Source organism: Silene latifolia, chromosome Y, assembly GCF_048544455.1.
Source record: "Silene latifolia isolate original U9 population chromosome Y, ASM4854445v1, whole genome shotgun sequence".
Lineage (NCBI taxonomy): Eukaryota > Viridiplantae > Streptophyta > Magnoliopsida > Caryophyllales > Caryophyllaceae > Silene > Silene latifolia.
The window spans coordinates 367,156,692-367,175,617 of record NC_133538.1 but is presented as its reverse complement, the minus strand read 5'-3'; the positions used below and the strand labels follow the sequence as shown (position 1 = coordinate 367,175,617).

The 18,926-nt window shown below is 34.3% G+C and overlaps 1 protein-coding gene and 1 long non-coding RNA gene across 2 annotated transcripts; both read left to right on the top strand.

Moving 5' to 3' along the window:
• Positions 1-8,233: 8,233 nt before the first annotated feature.
• Positions 8,234-10,909, top strand: LOC141627271 (uncharacterized). The gene is made up of 3 exons (XR_012536836.1): positions 8,234-8,482; positions 9,730-9,795; positions 10,541-10,909. It is a non-coding gene; the product is annotated as an uncharacterized LOC141627271 (long non-coding RNA).
• Positions 10,910-15,708: 4,799 nt separating this feature from the next.
• On the top strand, positions 15,709-17,137 carry LOC141631800 (uncharacterized). The gene is made up of 3 exons (XM_074444422.1): positions 15,709-15,984; positions 16,085-16,762; positions 16,901-17,137. The coding sequence occupies exons 1-3, from the start codon at positions 15,709-15,711 to the stop codon at positions 17,135-17,137; spliced, it is 1,191 nt and encodes a 396-aa protein (XP_074300523.1).
• The last annotated feature ends 1,789 nt before the right edge of the window (positions 17,138-18,926 follow it).

Genomic DNA, 18,926 nt, shown 5'->3' with positions numbered 1-18,926 from the left:
TGTCTTGTGCCAGTTAGCAAATATATGCCTGGCACAATGTCTATGCTCAGCTCTAGGGAATTCCTTAGCTACCATAGCCACTATACTCTGTAGGACAATAAATAACCATGTATAAGAGACATAACAATGTATAAGAGAAAAGTAAAGCCACAATGTAGATTAAAAGAGAGAAAAGTAAGGGAATATACCAGATGCTGATCAGATATAATGGTAATTCCTTCACCATCAGATATCCCTAAACTTTACTTCAGTTGTTTGAAAAACCACTCATAGCTTTCATGGTTCTCACCTTCAACTACTGCCCATGCCAAAGGATACATTTGCTCATTGCCATCCTTACCCACAGCTGCAATTAGTTGCCCCCCCTCCCCCAAGAATGTTTTCAGAAAGCAAGCATCAACAGACAGAATTCTTCTGCATCCCAGCAACCACCCTTGCTTCATAGCATCAAAGCACACGTAGAACCTCTGAAATACAGCAGGGTTTGATGTGATGTTTGGGTTGGTAAACAAGGTGAAGTCACTTGCTGCATTTGTCTCTTCAAGGGCTGCCATATAACTACCCAGCCTACTATAATGTTCCTTTATAGAACCATGTAACAGCTTATGAGCATAATACTTCACTTTGTATGCAAACCCTTTCTTTATTAAAACCTTATATGCTCTTCTTACAGTTTCTATGATGTCAGCAGCAGGCCAATATGGTTTTGCTTTAAATACATCTAGAAACTGCTTTGCTAACCATGTAGACTTCAGTTGTCTGTTGCTTTCCATTGTCCTTTGAGAAGTATGTCCTGGATCTACTGATTTTACCACAAATGCTGCACTTTTGTTATCCCAACTACCATATAGCTTAAATGGACAACCTCTTTTACACCTTACTCCAAGCTTTCTCCCATGAGTAGTGTCACTAACATCAAAGGTCATATCTCTACCTTGAGCAATGGCATATCTAGTGACACACTCTCTAAAAACTTCTCTGGTTGGGAAACTAATTCCCACACACCACCTCAATTTGTTGAAGTCAGTCCTACAATTTACAACTAGAACCCTTGCTTGAACCCTCTTGCCAGGTATACTCTCTTCATCACTGTTACCTGGGGTATTTTCCTCATCCCCACTCTCATCATAATCACTCAATTGCTGATTAGGGTGCTCAGTACTCAGTAGTGGTTGTAGACTCTTTTAATTTTTCTTGTCCACTCAGTTTGCCTGCAGCTGCTTGTAGTTGAAGTTGTTCTACAACTTTAAGGGCATCTGCATTGAATTGTTTCAGTCTAACCCTTGCCTCTTTTAACTCATCATCAACATCAGACAGATCATCCAAGTCTCCTTCATTCAGTGCTTCATTAACAACCTCAGCTTCATCATGTAATTCTACATCTGACTCAGTTTCATAATCCTCAGAATCAAAGTTAGGGTTATAACCAGGGTCCTCTACTTCGTCCTCACTTGATTCAGTAGCATTTACACAAGCTAAATCAGCATTTGCCTCATACTCATTAAAAAGATCTGCTAAGGTCAGCTCATTGCAATTATATGAGGTTTCAGGAGGCAGTTCATGAACATTGATGTCTGGTTCTGTGGAAGGTGGTGGTATTGAGCTATGAACAATGATGTCTGGTTCTGAGTTCAATCTGGGTGAGCTTCTTAAGACAGTTTGAGTGCTTCCTTTTTTGGATTTTAATGTGGTTGTACTTTTGTTGCTGCTTGGTTTTGAGGTTGTTGTGGGGTTTAAAGTGCTTGGTTTTGTTGTGATTGTGGTTTTTGAGGTGCTTAATTGTGATGTAGGTGGGGTTTTTTTAGTGTTTGGCTGTGATGAGATTCTGCTTTTCTTATTGCTTGTTTGACTAGGGCTTGTGCTTTTTGTGTTAAATAATGGAGAGGTATCAATTGTGGCAGAGGGTGAAGACAAAGGTGGTCCCTTTATACAACTACTTCCCTTTCTTCTAGTAATCATTTTAGCTGGCATTTTCATTAAAGTAAGACCATCCCCACACTCTATCAGCTGCATTAACTCAGTAACATCACACTCAGGTACTATATAACACTCACTCACTCTTTCATCAACAGCCATCTTACCAATAAGCAGAGCATCACTGTCATCAATAGCCCTTTTTAATCCATCTTTGGGGCTCATGAAAAATATAGCATCAACTTCCCTCCTAAACCCACATTTCTCCGCTTCCTCAACAAATGTAAACCAGCACATCTCATCTGGGTCAATGCCAACCATCCTAAATGTACTACCCATAAAAACCGGACCATTTTCACCCCTTCTAAAACACCCACCATGCCATAACTTCAAAGTCAGGGTTTTCAATTGATTTCCCTGATTAATAACGAAATTTGAATAACAAATCAAGAAATTAAATCATTAACAACTACAACAAATAATTAATAAACACAATAAAAATGATAGACATAAATCAAACATTGGAGAAAATAAGGAACAATTAAAATACATGTGTCATCGCGATTGGAAATTAGGGCAAAAATCGATTTGAAAATATCCGCCTTCAATGAACAAAAAACAACAGGATCATTTAGATTAGGGTTTCTGGGAAGTTTGATGATTAATGGAGATTGCGTGCGTCAAATTAGTAAGGATGATTAATGGAGAAAATGGAGAAAATGGTGATGATTGATGAATTTTTCTGGGAATCTGGGGAGGTATTATGGTGAGAGTAAGAGAAGATAAAAAAGGGGAAAGTTGATTAAGTGAGAATTGATCCTGGTGGCTTTCAAATAAAGACCTGCTAAACCGGTTGCCTATCAACTAATACTAGTATGTGGTGAATAGTATAATAGTAGATAATAATCGTAGTTAATAAATAGGTCATAGTAATTTGAGAAGGCCCCCATAGTTCATGGTATTCCCATGAAATAACCCTAATAACCCTAATAATAATAATAATAATAATAATAATAATAATAATAATAATAATAATAATAATAATAATAATAATAATATTGTATTCAGATTGCAGCTTACAACCCCGTATTGTAGATATAACTCTAGATCTAATGTTTTTTTAACTTAAATTACAAGATCTGCAAAATCCATTTGTGTAGGTTTTTGTCATGGTTAGTTTCACATCTTCTATCTTTATTTTTCATAATTTTTAGGTATTTATGGGTAATAAATTTGGGATAATTTCTCATTATGGATTTTATTAACTATTTGTTTTTTCTGATTTATGGACATATATAGATGCAGATTCATGTTATGGACATTAGACTGGTAGTGCGAATGGGAAATTAGTGTCTGATGATGATTTTTTGCTCTCTTTTCCATTTCATTATTTGACCCTTCGTTAATGGTTTCAAATAATGTTGGGATTTGGGCTATTTTGTTGTCCGATGCTCTTCTTCAACCCCATTGACACCCTTTTGGTATTTAAAATGTAATTATTGTCTGTGCTTTATTCCCCTTCTTAAAATCCTCCACTCGCCCTTGATTGTGCAGTTGTATATTCAGACATGTAATGAATGCGGATGGCTTTACCCGAAAGCTATCAAGTTCCTGCTAATGAACCTTGGTCTACTAGGATCTTTGGTTGCACTGGAGATACTGACAACTGTGAGTTCTTATCACTATTTCTATTTTCAAAGCTGTTTAAAAACTTGTAATGCGAGCCATTTAACATTTCCGAGAACTTGTGATACTGGTAATAGATTATTGTCGAATATTCATAAAATGAATCTACTCGGTTTTGCTCAATTTTCATTAAGGTCATTTTTTTAGATTATTAATATTTACCCCTCCATTTATTTGCTTGTTCTTTCCTCCAAATCTGCAGACTGTAAGTTAACTTTCTTAATGTACTCCGTAATGCTTAACGCCGTTCTTACATGCATTTTGCTTAATTAGCGTCGGTACATGTAATTTGCTAAGTTATGTTTTCTAGGGTGACTGTCACAGGGTTCCACTTGACATTAGTTTTGATACCATAATGCTTGCACACTTCCCCTTGGTAAGCTGCTAAGCCTTGAATTAAGTTCATTGAACTTGTTTGTTGTTTTTTTGGCAATTTTTTAGTCTAACTACTAAGATGGTGTGGACCAATTATCTTGTGCTAGTTTAGCAAAATTTTGACCTTTTTATCCCAATCATTATTCATAGAATGCACATTTAGCATCCTCACAAAGATACTTTGGTGTTAAAATTAAATTAAACCATCTATTGATTATAAATTACGTTATTTTTAAATTTGGGCTATTACACTTCTTTTCAGCTCCAAATCTACCTATTAGTAGATAGAATATTGACTTTCTCCTGTAGTGTCACTGAATGGGATAGTGGTTTGGATAACAAATGAGGAGGGCGGGATATTAAATCGCTTGTTTGGATAACAAATGGGATTGAAGGAAAATGGAGGGGGTTTGTGTTTGTATTCTATAAAGTAAAGTCGGTCAGTGTTCAGCTAATCGTTTGTTCTACTTGCAAAGCATAAGGGCTTGAAATATTCCATTATTGGTATGCAAAAGAGCCTTACATAATATAAAGAAGTGAGATGTCTTTTGATAATTGCAGTTTACTTGTTTTTATGGTCCTTTAATTTCTTTGGTAATGAGACCTTCTGTAATGTTGTTATGTTTTCTATTTTATATAATTCTCGCTAAGCCATTGTTTTGATAAAAAGAGGAGTGAACGGTTCTCTCTTTGGATCAAATTAGGGGTCATTATCGTTTTCGCTCTGAAGTCGTATTCTAAAAGGTGAAAACAGTTTTGACTAGTGTCTTGGTTTATTTTATGTTGGTTTGTGAGCTATCGCGGTCTCCCAGGAGTTGCAGCTGAAGAGATGTGTTTTTTCTGATAGGTTTTGCACCAGCATATGCCTTTCTCAATGTGATGTTGGGTTCTAAGGTTGAAAGGAGCTGAGTATGTTTCATGGTACAAACTTCAGACAATCAAAATTATATAGTGTCGAATTTTGGTATAGACAGGTCACTGTATTCTGTAAAGTTTGAGTTTAGCTATTATATAGAGGTCACAAAGCTAAAAATACTTAGAGGGGTCATAAAATTGGGGAGATATGATGGTGAATAGAGTTATATACATCAATCAATATTAAAGAGAAGAAAGTATTCAATAAATCTTTCAGTTTCCGCTTTCATCACATTTATATTATAAATTGTTATGTGTGATTTCAGACAAGAGAAAATGACTCAATCTCAATATAATTCTCATCTTAAAAAGGATGCAACTATTGAATCCCTAAAGGATGGGTGGTGTTCTCTTATGTTATCTCGAAGCTTTTAGGAGTCAAAGAACTAATACTACGTCTGTGTAGTTTTCTTACATTGTTTATGTTATACTTGTGCAGGATGTAAAATTGTGAGCCATAAGCTAGACGAGCAAACAAGACAATGCACCTCTGAAGATGAGATAATGAAATGTATGCTTTTGATCAATCCCCATTCGGTTAAAGTGAGTAAATTCGTTATTGTTTGTGTTTTTGACAACTCTTCCTATTAGTTATACACCATTTTTTAGCTTGGTATGTTCTACTATATATCAATATACGTTATTTAAAATTGATTCCCTTATTGTATGAGACTTGTTAATAAATTAATATACCTATCAGTATTCTGCCTTCATGCTCTAAGCATATTCGTTGGTTTCTTGTGCGGATGAAAGCTATAATATGGATGGACCCGTTCTACAATCATATAAATGATTCTCTGGTATTTTAAGTACATCACCGTTCTATGATTAACATGTCACGGATTTTAGAGATCGAGAGTGTAGGAGAACATGTATATATGGTGTTATGTTGTCACCGTTTAGCTACGATGTTTTTTGTTTGTTTTATTAGTTTGATTGTATTGGTATGCTCTTGATATCAGTTTAATTTAATCATCTTTAATGCCTATGATGTCTTTAATCTATATTCCTACTTCACTTCCTTGATATTTACGGAGTAATTCTCATGTGTGTAGATATCAGATTCAGCGGGCACTCTTGGAGGTGCATTAGGGTGAAAGGAGCAATTCTCGAATTCACTTTTGGGAGCGGATTAGTCGCAACTTTTAGCTAGGAATTAATTTTATTTTGAAACATTTTTATTTTTATGTAGAAACATTAGTAGCGATATATTTTCCGATTATTCTTGTTGAGATGAAATACTTGCGTTTTTTTTTTAAATTAGTAATGTATTTAATTTGACAATGCAAACTTTATGTTGTAAAATTTTGTTTTGGATATCATTTTGTTAAATTATTTCTCAATACGCTCTTGATGAGTTCATCTAATAGCATATACATTTAATTTTGTCGATGATAGTGACTAAAACATTAGAAGCAAAAAAATATTAGAGGGCCTGGAAAAAGCGTCGAGAAGCTTCCAGATTTCGACGCAAAGAAGTGTCAAAAGGCCTTGACATTGAAAAGCGTCGCTACTTTTAGGCTATTGACGCAGAAAAGTGTCGACAAGGTTGACGCCAAAAAACGTCAAAAATTTCTGACGTCCCAAAAAATCACGCTTTCTAAAGCGACAAGAAATAAAATGTCGACGCTTTTAAGCGTCGAAAAAAGCCTAAAAAGCGTCGAGAACTGGCAGGATTTGTAACTCATCCTATGATTAAAATAATGGATTCTAAAATTAAAATTTTATCACTTTAATAAGGATATTTTATTTATAATAAAATAATTTAAGTATTTTGAAAAAGTTGAAGTTTCTAAAATTGCCTGAAAAAAACCTCTTTTATAATTCTCATATATATTATATTAAATTAAAGTGTTATTGATTAGCTCAATAAAAATGACTTGATTTACCTGGTGTACACCAAAAGTAACGAATACGGGCCCTCCCGTTACCTAAAAAAGAAAAAAATATGCCCTATGTCGAGAGAACGAATTGATACGAATACACAACCTGTCTTTCATTCATAATTTATTACACTTAAGATATTTTTTCCTTGTCTAAAAACCAAATTCATCCCTTATAGTAAAGTTGGTAATTCATCTATTACAAATTACAATACGATACAGATGTAACTTTTATTCCGTCAAATGCTTATGCTAATAAGGGTTCATACAATGTATATCATATGCAATTATAAAGATGAAATCCTATATATAGTTGCACTTGTCTATTAATTACTTTTATTTCTAAATTATACTTCCTTACCGTATTAAACTACACATTCACTATTATTGTCAAATTTGTAAATTTTGACCTTTATTATAGTATTAAGTTTAACACTAACATATTTACATTTGTTATTAAACAAAGTCTTAAAAGGAATTAATTTTAACACAAAAGAGTAATAATAAGCATGGAGAAAAATATGGTTAAAATATGATTAAATAACAAAAGTTAATATCACGTTTGTCTTCCTTCTACTAAAATAATTAATTTGATACTTTATGGGTGTTGGAATGTACAGGTGATATTCAACTTCTTTTACGGAGTATGTTTTTTAAAAATTTCATTAGCTAATTCATGATAGAATTCTATTACTACCAAAGTCATATAAATACTCAATTCAATGGATAAGGAATGATTAAATATGAGCAACACAAATCACAACTCCTATGTAATTATATTATAGCGACAGCTTGAAAAATAATGGGTTTGCTACTTTCGTTACGTTCTACTTTATGTAAAAATAATTGAACCCTCTAATATAACTCGAAAGTGGTTTAAATAAGTTAATAACTCCAAAAAAGATGATCTCAAGTATGAGAACGACTTATTTATGAAATTATGTGTACCCATTTATAAGGAGTATTTTAATAAAACGTAAAAAAATTGTTTAACATGAGTAATTTAATTTAGGACCAAAGATTTGAATTTTAAACTCCATATTATACAATTTATATGTAACTTTAAACTCCGTATTAGGTTTTATATCTTGTAAAGTTAGTTACTATCTAAAAGCCTCCACACAAACGTATAAGAGCATCCACAATGGTAAGCAACAACCCTACTAGCTTAATTCTCCACATCACATTTTTGAGCTATAACACTTTTAAGCTACAAACTTCCCCAATGATTAAGCTATAAGAGTTGTTGCTTAAATTGACTTATATACATTTATTTAATTGGCACATATCTCTTTGTGGGTCCATTTGAGCTACTAGCTCCATGGAGCTAGTTGCTCAAACTAACACTACTACAAATCCCTTCATATGGTGACGCTTCCTCGTTTACGCTTTTGTAAGCGTCGACCATATTTATGGACCGCGCAAGCACTTATGAGTATCAAATGACTATACGACACCGTATTAATGCTACAAATATCCTTGAATATAATAACCTATCTATAACTGCCGCCCTCAAAGTCTAACACGTATCTCATCCTTTCTCCGCCAAACTCTCTATCTCCTACTTTCTCTCACTTTCTCTCACCTTCATCACCTCCACCGCCACCATGCTCATTATCGCTATTCATCACCACCGATCATTATGTACAAGAGCGGCCACCACTTCCATTGTTCTTCTTGGCCAAAATTCAATTTGATTAGTTATAAAGGTATAACCCAAGTCCTATACTTAAATTTAATCTGGTTTCTTATTGTTGTTGATTTTAGTTTAAATTAGATATATTTAGTTGTTTTAGAGCTAATATGAATGTGTATTATGTTTAATAGTTGGTATTCGAATGTCAAAGTGAAGATTATGTATTTTAGGGTTTTGGAAAAATATGAACATAAAATCAATCGTACTCAATTGGTAGATAATGATTCAAAGCTATCATTTAAGCTCTTATGAATATTGTCTAATGTCGTATAATACGGAGTAATTGCTACTCCCTCCGTCCCAATCATTTACACACTTTTTTAAATTATTTTTGAGAGGTTTTTTAATCAAAGCTAAACAAATGACTAAGGCGGTGGAAGTAATTTTTATGTGTTAATCTAAAGAGATTTTAATTTGGCTAGAGGAGGAAAACCGACACTACTCTAAAGAGATTTCGTGAACTTGTTAAGCCTGTGCTAATATCTTAATTTGTATCATGATGCAGAGCTCTAAATTGTGGAGTTATATTTGTTTTTTTTAAATGTTTCATTTTAAAAGATCATCCTAGTGAAATTTGGAACAATTCTATGTCAGGAATTGGTTTATCATGAAAACGGGTACCCAACGAGAAAGGAGAACAATAAGAGGATGTTTATTGTACATCTTGTACTCATGTAACCCGTTGAACCGATATAATGTATTGAGGCTCATTTATTCTAGCCACTGTAAGGCAATGCTTGATATACTAAGGTATTGCACTAATTGATTGTTCAAAATGGTGTCTATTAGATGGTTTTGCTTCTTTAATTTGTAAAGAGGTACATGATAATTATAGCCTTCTGGATCAAATGATATTCTTAATGGCATTTCTAGGTAAGATGGACCTATCCCTATTTTCTGTGTTTCGAGTACCGGACCTTTCTTTTTTATTTGTATCATAGGACTGACTATATAGAGCTTTAATCCATTGACAATACATGGGTAGAATTACAAATCAAAATGAATTGTTGACAGCATGACTATTTAGGTTATTAATATTTAACCTATATGATTATAGTATTACAGAGAGAATTTTTATGTGATTATGATGTTTTACAAACAGAAAATAGAAGCATATGAAACATTGTGTATACTGCTTTGTCTATGTGGATGGATACATGAACCCACAAGTGCGTACTTGTGTTGAGTAGTTTGTGGTGGATTTTTGATCAAATGTGTTTTATGCCATTGTCAATTACCTTTTCAATGACTTCCATGCAGGTGGCAAACACTAAAGAGTACATTGAGGGAGAAATGACTGGAAATCTTGGGAGAGATTCTTATAAGGTTAGTCAAGCTTCCTGTCAAGATTCTTATATGGTTAATCGAGCTTCCTGTCAGCCCTTGCTCTTATTATTGCTTGTTTATTATACATCGCCTGAAGTGATAAAATTTTAGCTATGGATGTGCTAATAGATCATTAGACAGTGGTCTTTAACTTTATGTACTTCTGTGCATTTGGACTTGCTAAAAGATCATTATACAATGGTCATTTGGCTTTATAGTGAATTTTACTGTAATATACTCTTTCCGTTTTAGTTAATTGTTTACCTTTTATATTCATTAAAGGGCAGCCCGGTGCACGATGGCGTCCCCGCTAGGCAAGGATCCGGGGAAGGGTCCTACCACAAGGGTGTAATAGGGGCAAGCCTTACCTTGCCATTTTGGCAAGAGCTAGGCTGCTCCAAGGACTTGAACCCATGAGGCCGTGACCGTGCTCACGGTCACAAAGCAACACCTTTTGTATTCATTATGAGAAGTTTTTAAAATTAAAAAACAAATGATTAAAATGAGGGAGTAACAGTTTTGAAGTGAGTTAAGCAAGATAACTTGGACTTTGTTGAAGATTAGTATATCAGATCATTTTGAACATAGAGTAATTGTGGTGTCTTGTCCGACTATTTGCTGATTTTCTCTCTTCTTACCTGTCGACGGGTAATTCCATTCAGCATAATTTTGAAACATTTTTGTGAAGTGTATATGTACTAATTAAATATATTCATATAAATTATATTTTCTTTGCACGTTATAGGTTTCAGATTCATCAGATGGTGGTGACGCGCCTTCATATGTTGATTGAAGTCTTGTTGACATTGCGCCTACATGATTGAAGCCCCTACCACATTCAAACTACTGAGTGTCCTTGTCTACTAATTACGTAGCACTTTTACGATTTTTTTGGACAACTTTATGTTCGATTTTACTCTCTTCCGAATCCCTTTTGATATTTTTGATTTTGTCGTACTATAAAGTACGTACTAGTTTATATTAGTTAAATTGTCAATGCTTGCTAGCTAGCTATAGTATTTGTGATGGAGACGATATATGTTTCAAACGTATGATTAGTTATAAAAGTACGTGGATACGTTATTAATTATATATATTGGATTAATTTTTTTTATGATTTAGTAATAGCTAGTACTATTATACTATTTATAGGTCTATTTAATTAATCTCTATGATTTTATTAGAAATCAAAAAGCCGATATTATACCGTGACAAGAAGTGTTAATATATAAATAGTTGGCGCCTAATTCCGTCCCATCGAATAAAACAATTAATAGTCGCTGATGACGCTTAAAAGCGTCAAAATTTGTCGACAATTAAAAGCGTCAATAGTCCATGAAGACGTTTAAAAGCGTCAAATTTGTTGACAAAAAAAACGTCAATAGCCACCTAAGACGCATAAAAGCGTCAATTTTGTTGACAATTAAAAGCGTCAATAGCCACCGAAGACGCTTAAAAGCATCAATTTTGTTGACAATTAAAAGCGTCAATAGTCCACAAAGACGCTTAAAAGCGTCATATTTGGTGACCAAAAAAAGCGTCAAAAAATAACGACGGCCCAAAAGTTGACGCTTCTTAAAAGCGTCGATAAACAAAAAATTGACGCTTTAAAGCGTCGAAAAACGCATAAAAAAGCGTCATAAATGCACGGGTTGTGTAGTAGTGTAAGCTAGTTCATGTGAAGCTCTCTAATGGTTGAGCAACTAGCTTGAAACTTTTAGAATTTGCAAGCAAGTCCTTTTGTTCAACCATTGGAGATGCTCTAAGTATTGTCGTTTGTCGATTTCAAAATATAAGTGCTTGTTAATTGCATTATGACTACATTAGCTCGTTACACTCCCCTATTTATATTAACGTTGCAACATTCGAGCATTACTAATAAATTTGAATGACTTCTAAACAAAAATTTAGACCATAACTTCAACGGTAAAATTTCACTCTATCTCATGGCTGATTTTGACTTCATATTATTTAAATAAATTGTGTATGTTTTTATTGCTGATTGCACCTCGATCTTTAAATATAGCGAAGGAAAGAAATAAACCAAGTGTAAACACATAAAATGTATCTCATCTTACATATTGACAATATAGTCAAGGCAAAAGAAATACTCGTAAATACGACGATGACTATTGTAGTTTTTTGTGAGTATAATTACTTCATAGAATCCACCCCACTCATATATTATGTCAACTAAATAGTTAAACTCATTGCAATAATTGTTTTACATAGTTTTGTATTTCGTACATAAATACTATATCCTCCATATATTTGGAGAGGGAGTACCAATCAAGACATAGTTTCGTTAAATTGATTCTTTATTTTATATGAAAACAAAGAAAAGCATTGGAAATTACAAAACTATGGTATACTTGATGACTTGGTAGAGTAGTAGATTAGTATTCATATGCTCGGTACATTAATCAATATCCTGCCATATAGAAGACAAAAAAGAGTAGATTAGTATTCATACTAAGTGTGACTCAATATGCATATAGACTTTAATTTGTATATTTCAAAATTCGAAAAAGTTATTATGGTTGAGTAAGGAAAACACATCAAAAATATACTCTGTTTGTCTTTATGATTTGAAAGGATGCTTCAAGAGATTATTTGTACATATCAATATCTATATAAACAAAAAAAAATATCTATATAAGCCATATATGTAAGAATAATTTTTTTTAAACATCATTAATCTATGAATTAAACCATCTCATGCGCTCAACTTACGTTGTACCTGAAATTTCAGCCCAAATTTTTAGTTTTGAAGACGATGACTTTATAGTAATGGGTAGTTTATTCCTACGGAGTATTAGTTACTAATTCTATACTTCGTGATGTATGATGCCTATTTTCTTATATCTTTATAGGGAGACGTTAAAAATAAACAAATGATAGAGATATAACTAACCCTTATTTTTTCTCCAATAAGGATCCAAAGCTAGTGTGGAAGACATTATGTACCTACACATTAAAAGTAACATTGATGAAATATAATTAAGAACAATAAACATTGATGATTATGATGAAATATAATTAAGAACAATACAACTGCAAAAGCAAAGAAGACTATAAATTATGAAACAAATAATAGACGGGTATAAACGTATGACAAATAGTGTGGAAAAAAGTTGATGGATGTGAATCAATATATATACATGATTGATTTATATATTTAGTTAAACGTCGAGAGTTTGAGTCTAGGAGAAATTGCAAATAGATAAAATTTCTAACTTTTTTAGGAATGTATTGAAGATTTTTTTCTACTTTTTTAGGGATTTATTGAAGTTTTTTTTTTTCTTTTATAAGTTTCGGAAAAGGTGGACTCTCTGTAATAGCTCGAAAAAAAGCTTCCTTTATTAATATAGATAGACTAGATTTAATGCCCGTGCGATGCACGGGCCTATTTATAATGCTCTGTCGTGTATAATACTATAATGTAGTAAATAAAAATTGTAGATGTATATAATCTTAACTATATGCTACTTCATAGTTCATATGAAATTAACAATAATAATTTTAATCTCTCATTTAAAAAATTATTTTGTTAATATTTTTTTCTTACAACTTGGGTTGTTTGCGTGTGAGATTATCTAATATCATTCAAAAGAGTATCATAAAAGTTACTCAAATCTATGTTCGAGAATTAATTTCATTCACGTTAGTAGTTCAATACCTTGTAAAAATCCAATCTATATCTAAACCTAAATTTTTCTGTTTCACCACCGGAACTGGATTTTAATAAATGTAACTTGTTAAGCCTCATTAATTTCATTTGTCATTTGTTTTTGATAAATCGGCCTAAGAGTATAACAACATTGTATAATTAACATTACCTAAACACCAAGTATAAAGACACTCATAATTTTGTAAGTGTGTACAAATTTTCAATAATATTTTTTTTTGAGGTAAACTAACAAAAAGAGATTAGTACGTTCAACTTATTTTCATTTTCTTTTAGTACTTGGTTACATTTCCACGTATATTAATAATCATCCTATGTTTGTTATCAAGTGTATTAACTTATCACCAATTCTACTTAATTGCAATAGCTTGGAGTTAAGAAAGAGAGTGACACTTGTAGCTTACACTCGGTATCTTTTTTATTAAGAGTTTCTACATTTTTTAAAGCTAATATCCTTTACGGACATTATAATACGTCATTGGACCAAATTATCAATCTTTAACCCTTGTTTCTTTCTGATTCATCTAACAGAAAATTCACTAATGGTTGGTTAATCACAAATTCTTGTTTAAGGCCGAAATATCCGTCTTAAGCTCAAGACGGGTCAGTAGTATGAATACGATAAAACAGAATGCATGTGAAAAGTAAAAGATTTTTCTTATATGCTCAATTGGATAATATTTGCCCTTTTTTAACGTTATGACGAATATCTCCGTCTTAAAGGAGACTAACTGTTATTGAATTGTGAGAACATATTGCATAATTCTATTTTTATATATATCGTTCTCGTACATCTCTTGTCAAACTCATATTGCATTAAATCTCACACAATGAACTTCATAGATAAGCAAAATAGCATATATGGTAAAATAATGAGTATATACAATTCTTTAGGGCAACAATATTTTCTTAGAGGATTTGATACACACAGTCACACATGAAGTAAAATTAGATGCAAAAAATATAATTGATAGAAATTAAATCTGTGTATTTTAAGTTTTTCTAATTGGATTTATTACTACTTTTTCAACCAAGTTCTCTTCCTTCATTGCTCGCCGTTCTTACACTTCTAATATGGAGTACTAAATTAGTTTCGTAATTTTCATCAACATATAAGGCACATAAAAACCCTTGAAATATGCCCAGCTTGCAACCATAGGCAAGCACCTATAAAATTCTAACCTACGCAAAATTATCAAGTATCCCTTAAAATTTCTCTCTTTGTAATCTTGTCTAGGGTAAGCATTCAAAACACCATAGTTTCTCACTATATGGACTGGTGTATATTGGGATACATATTCCATATTATTAGGAAATATTGTTAGTATTTTCCATATGGTTATTATTAGGGCTGAGCGTCGGTCCAAGACCGGACCAAACTGGACCGGACCGAAGACCGAAAATAATTTTTTTGTGGACCGAAGACCGGACCTAAAACTTTCGGTCTTGGACCGGACCAAACCCGAAATATTCGGTCCGGTCCAGTCTTAGACCGAAATGGACCTAGAACTAATTCTTTCACTATTTCGTGTATGATAATTACATTTAAGTTTCACTAAATTAAATGTCGATGAATAATTAGACGATTGTTTTTGAGAAAAAAATACTCAATATTAATTTATAATGTTTGTGAAGATAAAATGGTAATTTAGTTTATAATATTCTAACAATAGTCTTTAGAAACATAAAATTCGGTCCATTTGGTCCAAACCTAAAATATCTGGGTTTGGTCCGGACCGGACTGAAGACCGAAAACTCAAAAAAAGAGGATCGAGGACCAGACCTAAAAAATTCGGTCCAGGTTTGGTCCAGACCAAATGGTCCGGTCTAGTTCATTTTTCCAGTCCGGACTTAAACTTGCTCACCCCTAGTTATTATTCCTATATTCTTGCCATAACTTACGAGATTACGGTTGCCTTGTATTCTTATTTAAGCCGAGTTTGGCATCATAATACAATTACGCTTTTCCCTCATACATTCTTAACATGGTATCAGGTGTTTCGATCCTTCAAACCCTAACCTAAAAAAAAAAAAAAAAACCCTCAAACACCACGAAAATCATTGCCGCCGCCTCAATGTCTGGCAAAGACACAACAACGCCAGAATTTCCTAAAATCGATCCGTCAAGTCCTTACTATCTTGGCTCGCATGACGGTCCGGGAGCCAAAATTTCTACCATCACTCTTCATCGTGACAATTACGACGATTGGAAACAATCAATGAAAATGTCCTTGAAATCCCGTCGCAAGTTTGGATTTGTGGATGGTACAATCAAGAAACCCACCACACAATTCGATTCGGAGAACTGGGAAGTTGTCCACTGTACACTTGTGCAATGGATTCGTAACACGATCGATTCCGATATTCTTGAATCCATCTCCTATGTTGATGATGCTTCCGTCCTTTGGGCCGAGTTGGAGGCGCAATTCGCTGTGGTTGATGGCACCAAAATTCACAGCTTGAAAACACAGCTTCATAATTGCAAAACAGACGAAAGGTATGTCTGTCACTACTTACTACGGAAAATTAAAATCGTTATGGGATGCTTTGCTTGTGCACGAACCACTGTTTTCGTGCAAGTGTAACAAATGTGACTGTCAGATTGGTCAAGCAGCTATTAAACGCCTTGACAACGAAAGGCTACACCAATTTTTCATGGGACTTGATACGACTTTATATGGTAATATTCGCTCTCAACAGTTTCAACTCGAGCCCCTTCCTACTTTGAACCATGCTTATAATCTAGTTCTTCAAGAGGAACGTCTCCGTTCCGAGTCCGTTCCTGATGTGTCCAAGGTTAGTGTCTTTGCTATGTGCTCGGCTAATTCCACCGTGGATTGGAGGGCTTTGCGCGATAAAGAACGAGCCACCCGTCGCCCTTTATTTTGTTCCCACTGCGAGACCCATGGACATGAGCTCGCTACCTGTTTCTTCAAGAGCAATCGTTTTCCTGACTGGTGGGGAGATATGCCGCGCACTCTCGCTGATTATCGTCGCTACATGACGAACGGTTCAGGCAGCTCGCGTGATAACACGGCTACAGGCACGGCAGATCGAGACAAGGACAACACTGTTCATGCTAATGCCGTGATGGGTCCAACGGCTCAATCTCTACTTACTTCCGATCGTCTTAGCGGTATGTTTAATTGGATTCTTGACACCGGGGCTTCCAACCATGTAACTGGTTTTTTATCATGTTTGGAAGACCGTCAGACTATACTTGGCATGCCTGTTTGTTTACCCAGTGGACAACAAGTCGTGGCCACCATGACCGGATCGGTTTATATTAATGATTTCCTTACTCTTCATGACGTCCTTTATATACCAAAATTGAAGTGTAATTTGATTTCGATTTCACAGCTAACATCGGTCACTAATTTTTGTTTTGAATTTGCTAAGTCTTCCTGTCTTATTCAGGACCGTTCCTTGAGGACGACGATTGGAGCCGGTGAGTTACGAGATGGACTATATTGGATATGTGCAGGGACAAGGACTGTTGCGGTGAATAGTGTGACGCAACAAGGTACTTTTGATCTCTGGCACCGGCGTCTTGGTCACCCGTCCGATAAAGTAGTCAAGATAATTCCTCCTCTTAGTGGTTTTAATCGAACTAAGGACTTGGTTTGTGATATTTGTCATTATGCAAAAATGTAGGGAAATATCCGTAAAATTCCCTTAAATATTAGGACTATAACGTAGATTTAGCAAGTGATTATTGTCATAAAACTAAAATACAAGAGAAACGATAAAGGTAAAGAATCAACCTCGGGTCCTAGTGCAATTCGGCAAAATGAACAGAAATCAACGTAGATTTCCTCCTAATTGTTGCACCCAAGACCGTCTGAGACTATGCCTTTGTGCTAGAATGTATTCTCTAATTGCCTTGCAATATTGAGAGAATTTTATGTGAGTTTTGCTAGATGTGAGATCTAGGTTTTTCAGAGAGAAAATGCTCCTCAAAACCCTAATTTTGTTTCAAAATGAATGATTAGGTTACAAAAGAGAGAGAGCCTCTCTTTTGTTTGCTCGGCCAACCGTGAGCCCTCATGGGGAAGTGGGCTTCCACTTCCTCTTAATTTTAACTCGTGGTCCGGCTCGAAAATGCTAAATGTATATGACGGGTTTTATTATAAATCGTCATCGGTTATCGGTTATTAATATATCGACTAATAACACGGATTAGTTGAAATATTAATACATGTCCGACAAAGACAATATTGTATAATTAATTCAATATACATCAATTAAATATAATCGTTTATATTTAATTTACGAATTAACCGCTTAATTCGTCTTAGCCATTTTTATTTAATCCGTATTAAATAAAATATCTCAACATCGCGTTTGACTAATTATTAGTCAATGACTCCGACTAACTGCTTAGTCAACTTTGGCATCAACATGACTGTATTTTCATACCGTCACATCTCTCAAACGTATCCTATAGGTGTGACTTTTAGGGACCAGTTGATCACCGCCATCAGTATGACAATAACGTCAAACTTATCTAGCAAGCCAACCGTTATTGATAAACGTGGACCAACTGATAATAATACAAAAGTATACCCTTTGATCCTTTTAGAGATTTATATGTCCTTGCATTAACTGTAGAGGACACCAGCCCCAACAAAAACAACATCGTCACAGTTTTAATTCCAATAATAAACATGCTTCGGATTTGTTTGAATTAATACATTGTGACTTGTGGGGTTCTTATCGAGTTCCTTCATCGTGTGGTGCGCGATATTTTTTAACCATTGTTGACGACTACTCCCGGGCCACATGGGTTTATTTATTTCTTGATAAAACAGAGGTTACCGACATGTTTATGAGCTTTATTAATATGGTTGCCAATCAATTTTTCAAAAACAATCAAAACCGTTTGAAGTGACGACGGGACATAATTTAATTGTATGGCAGCTTATTTTTTCTCACAAGGCATTAAGTTCGAGACATCTTGTGTCGGTACGCCCCAACAAAATGGGCGTGTCGAACACCAACTGATAATAATACAAAAGTATACCCTTTGATCCTTTTAGAGATTTATATGTCCTTGCACTAACTGTAGAGGACACCAGCTCCAACAAGCTCCCACTTGTCCGTACAAGTGTATGTGCAATGACGTTATCCGCACTAACTGGAGGACACAAGCTCCAACAAACTCCCACTTGTCCGTACAAGTGTATGTGCGATAACCGATTCTCATATTCATTTAAAAATTTCTCCCACTCAATGTAAAACAATTTGCAGATCCGGATCCGCAAAGGTCGTATTTTACAATCGATCTGTATCAAGAGTGGTTTCCCCGACTAGAGAGTAACTTAACTGATAAAACGAATCCGTATTCGAGCATGGCCATGCATTTCAGTTACAGCTCCTCGAGTGGCCCTGAGAAATATCGAGTACCTGATAAAGGCTGAATATTTCCTTCAACTCGAACTCC